Genomic DNA, 7528 nt, shown 5'->3' with positions numbered 1-7528 from the left:
TGGATAATATTTATTTAATATTGATTGAATAATATATAGTGTAATATAAATTTAATATATGCTAAACAGAGAACCTGCAAAACAGCACCACATTGTGCCCCTTAGAGTCATCCGGCTGAAAGAAACCCAACGAAAGAAGAGTCCCATTCAACCAACCAACACCACTAGGTTAGTCAAACAAGGAAAACGATGAAGAGCAGCAAGGCCATGGGGCTTAGAGAAACCATTAGCGTTTAGGAAAAGAAGCCAAGGACGAGCAGAGCCTCCAAACATCTCAAGCTCTTTTAATCAGGACAACGACAAGCGGCTAGCCAACTCTTCAAATTCTACGAATACAGCCTCCTTCAACTTCAGTGGCAGAGAGACCTGACCAGGTTTAAAAATCATGATTGAGACATTAACTATTTGACAAGAGTGGTCATGATTGTTAAAGTTGCTATTAAAAAAAACTTTTTAAATATATAAATTAAAATATTAATTTAAAATGTTTTGGCTATCGAAAATATATAATAATTTTTTTTTTCAAATTATTTATTTTAATGATATATAAAATAATACATTTTTTCGAAAGCATTTATATTTAAAACTTTTATTTCAAATGGAACTTACGTAACATTTCCAAATTAACTTAGGAAGAGAAAAGCAATTTACAGTGATTTAACTCTCAATATGATAAAATACGCTGTCGACTTCTTTCACACAAGCGTAGTTGATGACGTCTGTGACTCGCACAGGTGAAGAGCAGAGGAGGCGCACAAAATGACGTTGACGATGATGGCGACGGTGGCAAATGAAGTTACTATACAAGACTTATTAAAACATGAAGCAAGTGAAATGAAAAAGATATAAGGAAATTTAAAGACTAGAATACAATAGCAATTGAATTAGAAACTGCATAATCTGAAGGTGGTCAGGGTGAAAAAGCCAATAATTTGATGAGATATCATGAGAACACAACAGTGTTAAAACTCAAGAATATTGAAAATTTCATGAACTCTTTAACTAGGGCTGTATCTACAAAGTGGTGTGATGCAAGTTGATGAGATATTAGAAGAACACAAGAGTCATGAATTCAAGACTCCGTAACAAGGATTTTACAACCTTAAGAATATGCTGATTTGATAAATTTCCATTTTAATATATTTCTTACATATTTTTGTGATGGAATATTTTCTAAATTTTGATTATTTTATTATGATTAAAGATATAAATATAAATTTTTTATCAATATTAAAAAAAATTTAATAATATCAATTAAAATCTCACACTTAAATTTTCAATCAAAATAAATTATAAAAAACAAATTATTTGGGAACCTCCCAAGTCCCAAATATCAAATGGGCTGCAAAATAGAAGCAACAAACGAAATTGAAGTGGTCTCCACTCCCATGGGACCAAGACAAATACAATGCAAAAAACATAAAAGCCCATAGTTCAAACTTCAAAGTTCAAACGAAGGGAACCAGAGACTGTAGCAGTAGTCTTGGATAGATGGAAGCAAATGGGGTTGCGGAAGGGAATGGGGATGGAGCTGAGGAAGCTGGGTGTTTTGACATTGGGTCGTTAGGGAGGTGCTTGAGCAGCTTCGTCGATGAAGGTAGCCCTGAGAGTCACAGATACTACCTCTCACGGAGAACTGTGTTTGAGATGTTGACAGACAGAGGCTATTCTGTTCCCAGCTCTGAAATTGACCAGTCTCTGCAAGAATTTCGAGCCATTCATGGCCAGAACCCAGATATCAATCGCCTCAAATTTTCCGCTGCTTACAAGTCGGATCCCTCTAAAAGGGTATGGCGGTTCCTGGGTTTGCCTTTGTTTTTGAGTATTTAAGTTCTTGTTTGGTTGCTGAGAATATTAGGGTTCTTGACTTTGGCACATTCACCTGAGCCTAGTCATTCTACTACCACTGCATGCGGTTGCTTTTAATTGTTCATGACTAGTAAATTATCACTATCTTATGTTAGAAGTTGGTGAAACTGAAACCACTCGGTTTATATTCAAGGAAACATACTTATTTTCTTGAGTTTTGATTGTGGGTGTAACTGGGCATCGTGAATTCTTAAATGCATGTGGGAGCTTCTCTTGGAATTGCATGTTTTCTGCCATTTTCAATATTAGTTTTGTAATGCTTGATGTCATTCTTGCCATGTGATTGTTATAGATTGCTAAGGGATTTGAGTCTCTCTCTCTTTTTTCTTTCTTTATTTTATTTTATTTATTTATTTATTTGTGTGCAACTTGAACGGAATTATTTATGTGAAGTGGAATAAAAAAATCTGTCTACATACCAATGTTTACAGTCTTACCAAATATCTCTCAAAGAACCTGTTTTGTTCCCTCAAAATTATCCCAAAACAAGAAAAGTTAATAAGAGATATTAGAAAATGTGTTTTTCTCTTTCTTGTACAACAACATAAACCCTTGCAAGCCTCTAAATTAAAATAGCAATTTTTGAAGGTGCACTTGTCTCCCTTCTTGTCTTCCAAGGAAAGTTAGCCACAAGCTAGCTCAGTTAGAACGAAATTGGGACTACACTCATGACTATGGACAGTTCTCCTTTCCCCCCACCGCCTATGGTTTCCTTCCTCTTGCCGTCCATCAAATGGCTCCACATAAGGATTTTCACTGAAAAATAACCCTTTTTTGGTCCCCTGTCTAGCCTTATCTTCAACATTCGTGTCATTCATCTTGCCTAAGAGCACATAAAATCTGTCCCAAACAACAGCATTCCTCATAAAAGACACATGCCAACTACCTCCCTGAGGAAAATTGCATGCAAGAACTCACTAAAGCACCTTTTTAACTAGCCAAAAAGCTAAGTTCAGCTAGCGAATTGTTTAAAGAGGAAGTGTCATACCAAATATCATTGTAAGAAAGGATGATTCCTCCTTTGCAACACCAAAATATGCTAGAAAAAAGCAGCAATTCCATCCTTAAATGGAAATTTCCATACCCTCAACCCATAAGCTACTCTTGCTACTTCAGTAGGCAACTGTTATGCTTGAACCTATATTTTGCACAAATAACCTTCCAAACTGTTTCTTTTTATATTATAGACCTCCACAACCATGTCTTTAAAGGAGCTTTATTAAAAGTCCCAAGAGATTTACTACCCAGTGCTCCCTTAATGATAATCCTTTATAATCACATTATGTTTTGCCCTTCTCTTTATGTTTACCATTAGTTTGGTTATTGTTCTAACAAAAACATTTGCTTCATGCTATTGACCTTTCTATTTTTTTGGAAAATGATGTCATTTTGGGGATTTTCTTGAATTTTCTTTGAAGGATGATCTTTTAAAAACTAGTTAAAAATTGAATTTGTTCTTCAGTGATGGCGTACTATGTTATATGAATCTAATTAATTTTCACTATTGCAATTGGGATGGCTTACTTTTTATTATTTACATACAAGTAAACTTAAAATTTAGGGAATGAACTGTGTATCAGGCACACAATTATGACTAATTGTGTCCAATGCATGTATGAAATGTTTATGCTGTAATGGTCTAAATAAAACTCCATGCAATTTACAAACATCAATAATGCATGAGTAATATTTATTATTGTATTAGAATTCTAAGCGGTTCATCTGCTTGAAGGTTATGTTTATATTTGTGAGGTGAAATACTTTATCTCATAATTTATGCCTTATCATTTTGATGAAAATTAATTTGAACTGCAGATGCTGGTTATTTTCTGTGGGACAGGTGTGGTTAAAGTTAGTTCAGTCCGTGTCATTGCTGCTCAGATTGTTAATAGAGGCAGTTTAACTGGTCTGATCTTAATCTTGCAAAACCATATAACAAACCAAGCTCTGAAAGCTGTGGATCTTTTTACTTTTAAGGTTGAGATGTTCCAGGTATGTTATGCTTTGATTACATTTTGGATATTTTCAACATCTACATGTTATTGAGAAAAAAAAAAAAAACACAAAGAAAGAGGGCGAGAAAAAAGAAAAAGGCGAGTACTTAGTCGTGTTCCTAGCAAAGACATGGGGTGGGGGTTGTCCTGTGGATAACTCTGAGTCTTAGCTCTGTTTATTTCTTAGAAAATAACTTGTATGTGGAAAACATTTTCTGAAAAGATAAATTATTTTCTACTGCTTCATTATGATACTGAAAACCAACCATATATTAGTTTGTGACATTTGGAGTGCATTGTAAGAAGTGAAAATGTTTTAGCCTATTTAACTCCGTAGTTTTTATTTCTATTTTTATCTTTAGTTGAATAAGAGTGAAAGTACATTAAAAGGGGGTAAATTTTGATGGTCAATGTTAACTTGTGACAGCCGGCAGTGTTAGGTGGTGATTAATCAAATAATCGGTATGCGTCTATTTGATTCCCTTAAAGATTCCTTCTCTTTTTATAAGTTTTTGAAAGTCCAAAAGCTTACTTCCCAATTTGAAAATGAGAAATAGTTTTCCATATCACTCGGAAAGCATTTTTCCATTAACTATTTTCCTATGTACCATAGAGCTAAACACTGGAAAATTTAGAAAACTGTTCCCATAAGAATATGTTCTGTGGAACATATGAAGGCTTACTCTTTGACAATTTTGCTTGGAGTGGTTACTACAAGGCTAGAATCTGTAACATCTTGTTCACAAGCCTAAGAATTCTATTGTTATACCTGAAAATGACCTTTATTTCTAATGTATTTTTTTGGGAACACATTTTGTCATTTTGTTTGCTTTGTGCTTGATTTTATAAGGAAAAATGCTAATGTAGTTTAGAGTGGATGTTGAATATCTTTGATTGGTTTGTTTCAGAGTCATAAATGCTGATTACTTTTTTGGTTCCTTATGAATTCAATATGCAATGTAAGGATGTTTAGATGTGATTTAATTGATAAGCATGAATGAATACTATTTTTATAATTGGCAGCTTGATTTAGTGGTCTGGATTTCTGCAAGCCCATGGCAGTATATGCCATGGCTGTGACAGGCTTAAGTCCTGCACTGTAGATATTCTTCATTTTGTTAATTTGAGCTTGTTCTTACACCTCCAACTTTTAGATTGGGGACATGCATATTTTATACTGCGATCATGCTTGATGAGCTTAACGGAATGCTATGCTAGCGTGTCAATTTGAAAAGCTGGATTCAGTGGATTGGCTTAGGATGGAGTTCTATCAAAGTTGAAAAGGCAGATCTGTTACAAAGTGAATGATGACAACCAGTAAGGTTTTAAAAGGAAAGCTAGGACAATTTATGTAATCAATGGTGTCACAGACATTTCCAGTTTTAGTTGTGAGTTGGTTGTCACTTCTAAGGATTTTAACATTTAAGTCACTTGAGCATTTTGCTCATCAAGTTTGTGACAACATGGATCATTAAGTGAGAATACTAATGTGAGAGAAAGGATCAAATTATATAGCTTATCAAGGTTGAAACAGCTTTAAAACTTTGGCTGTTCTACCAGGTTGTAATCAATTAAGCATAAAATTTAAATGATTATTCTGGCTTTAAAGTGTTACGTTATCTCTTTGATTTTAAGTAGTGAAAAGTGTTAAGTTGTGATTAATTACTTGGCTGACAATGCAGATGTTGTGTTCTGGGCATAATTTGGACTCTTATAAGAATTTATGAGTTGAAATAAACTGCTTTGAGAACTGTGGCACCATGAAATATCCAGATTGATTGAACTCCTGAAAGTTATCAAATTTCAGAAATGCATTGAACTATTAGCTCTATATACAAACCTTTTTCCAGTATGCAACTTTTTTTCCTGAATATAGATTAAGAAGGTTTACAATTCATGCTTCTAATATCTCCTAATGATTTGGTTTGTTCTCAGATTACTGACTTGCTTGTTAATATCACAAAGCATGTATTAAAACCAAAGCATGAGGTTATGAGTGAGCGGGAAAAGCAAAAGCTCTTAAAAAAATACAGTATTGAAGAAAAGCAGGTTAGCTTTTAAACTCAAGGAAAGCTATAATAGTAGTTTCTTGGAAAATAATTCGTGTTTGCTTCCTTGAATCCTTGTTATGGTTCAAATTGTTCTCTATGGACATTAGCATCCATTTATTAAATTGAATGAATTGATGGATACATTTATCACTCTCCCTCACTTCTTCTGTTCTCATGCCAGCATGCTCTCATTTTATGTTGATATCAAAAATATTCATCCAATATTTATTTTAAGAGTATAAGGTTTTTCTTTTTTAGCTTGATTGCTTACCATGAAGATAATAAATTAAAGTTACCCAGCTATTTTATTATAGATTGCTCGTACTGAAAGTGTCTATCATCTATCTAGAATTAAGTTGTTATCTTTGCTTTCATTGTTCTTTCCCTTTCCATCAATAAGCAGGAAAAAAGAAAAAGAAAACAAACAGAATGAAAGTGGAAGAACCTAAGAAGCCCTCTTCAAAAACTTTGTAGGATCTTGTCGTTGCGGTCATGCATAAATATGATAATTAGCTATAGCTACCTGATAAGCGACAGTGAAACAATTTAGTTGCACTGAAAAAGTACCTCCCAAATTGCCTAATCAATATTGATAGTGGCACAAGTTCTGGTGTCAAGTAATGGAGCACAAATTGGATGTATAATTAATGACAAACAAAATTCAATCGTTAGCATACAACACGGTCGACACTTTGTGCTTTATATAATTTTTAATTTTTACTTGCATTTTAGTATGTGTATATGAGTGTTCATGTTATTAGTCAAATGTTAATATTGTCATTTTGATAGCTTCCTCGACTATTAAAGAAAGATGCAATCGTGAAGTATTACGGGCTTGAGAAGGGACAGGTGGTGAAAGTTACACACACCGGCGACATTACTGAGTCGCATGTTACTTCCCGGTGTGTCTGGTAATGAATTGCCTTCGTAATCTTTTTGTATCATCCTTTTCATGTTGTAGAATTGATTGTATTCTTATTTCATGTCGTTTTGGACTCTGCTTGAACTGGCTTGAGGATTCCTAGTCCCAATCTTGTACCTCACAATGAAGGGCAGAGTTAGAAATTTTTGGTTTTTTAAGGGGCTAATGTTATATATAAAATTAATTTGAAATTTGGTTAATTATGCTCATTGTTTATATATTGTTTAAAGGGATTAATTTTATATATTAAAAAAAATGACATAATATAATTAAGTTGGTTTTTTTTTTTGGCAATTCCTATTTTTACAATTATGCTTGCTAAGACCATAATTAATTTAAATAATAAAGACCATATAGATTAATTTACCCCTTTTATAATCAATATTTATATTTTAATTTAGGGTATAGTAGAAGTTATAGCTATAAATATGGGTTTTTAATTAAATTAAAATGCAAATAGTGATTATATAAATTTTACTAATTGAATTGATTGTGGTTTTAGCAGTATGGTGGTGGAAATGTAGTTTTTTTTTTATTATAAAAATTTATTAAATATACAATGAGGAATAAATAGTTCTAATATTCATATAAGGAGGAATTTATAAACTGGCTATATATAGTTACTTAATTGAAAAGTTTAAAAATATAAAAAAATTTATTTATATGTAAAACATAATTAGATTGTCGGTTAA

General features: G+C 32.9%; 1 protein-coding gene across 2 annotated transcripts; it reads left to right on the top strand.

Moving 5' to 3' along the window:
• The first annotated feature begins 1394 nt into the window (after positions 1-1394).
• LOC110656026 (DNA-directed RNA polymerase V subunit 5A) lies at positions 1395-7036 on the top strand. 2 transcript variants are annotated; one of them, XM_021812554.2, is made up of 4 exons: positions 1401-1788; positions 3685-3861; positions 5799-5912; positions 6704-7036. In XM_021812554.2, exons 1-4 carry the CDS (start codon positions 1492-1494, stop codon positions 6827-6829), a joined length of 714 nt encoding a protein of 237 aa, XP_021668246.2. In that variant the 5' UTR covers positions 1401-1491; the 3' UTR covers positions 6830-7036. The 2 variants fall into 2 exon arrangements, with proteins under 2 accessions (XP_021668255.2, XP_021668246.2); XM_021812563.2 differs by lacking the exon at positions 5799-5912 and having other exon boundaries at positions 1395-1788.
• Positions 7037-7528: the final 492 nt, after the last annotated feature.

The sequence above is a fragment of the Hevea brasiliensis genome, chromosome 5 (assembly GCF_030052815.1).
Source record: "Hevea brasiliensis isolate MT/VB/25A 57/8 chromosome 5, ASM3005281v1, whole genome shotgun sequence".
Lineage (NCBI taxonomy): Eukaryota > Viridiplantae > Streptophyta > Magnoliopsida > Malpighiales > Euphorbiaceae > Hevea > Hevea brasiliensis.
This window is presented reverse-complemented; position numbering and strand designations above follow the sequence as displayed.

Bases quoted from the DNA above. Each gene is read 5' to 3' on its own strand.
- LOC110656026 (XM_021812554.2), top strand. From the start codon at position 1,492: ATGGAAGCAAATGGGGTTGCGGAAGGGAATGGGGATGGAGCTGAGGAA. The intron at 3,862-5,798 runs GTATGTTATGCT...GTTTGTTCTCAG, and splicing joins TTAAGGTTGAGATGTTCCAG to ATTACTGACTTGCTTGTTAA. The intron at 5,913-6,703 runs GTTAGCTTTTAA...TCATTTTGATAG, and splicing joins ACAGTATTGAAGAAAAGCAG to CTTCCTCGACTATTAAAGAA.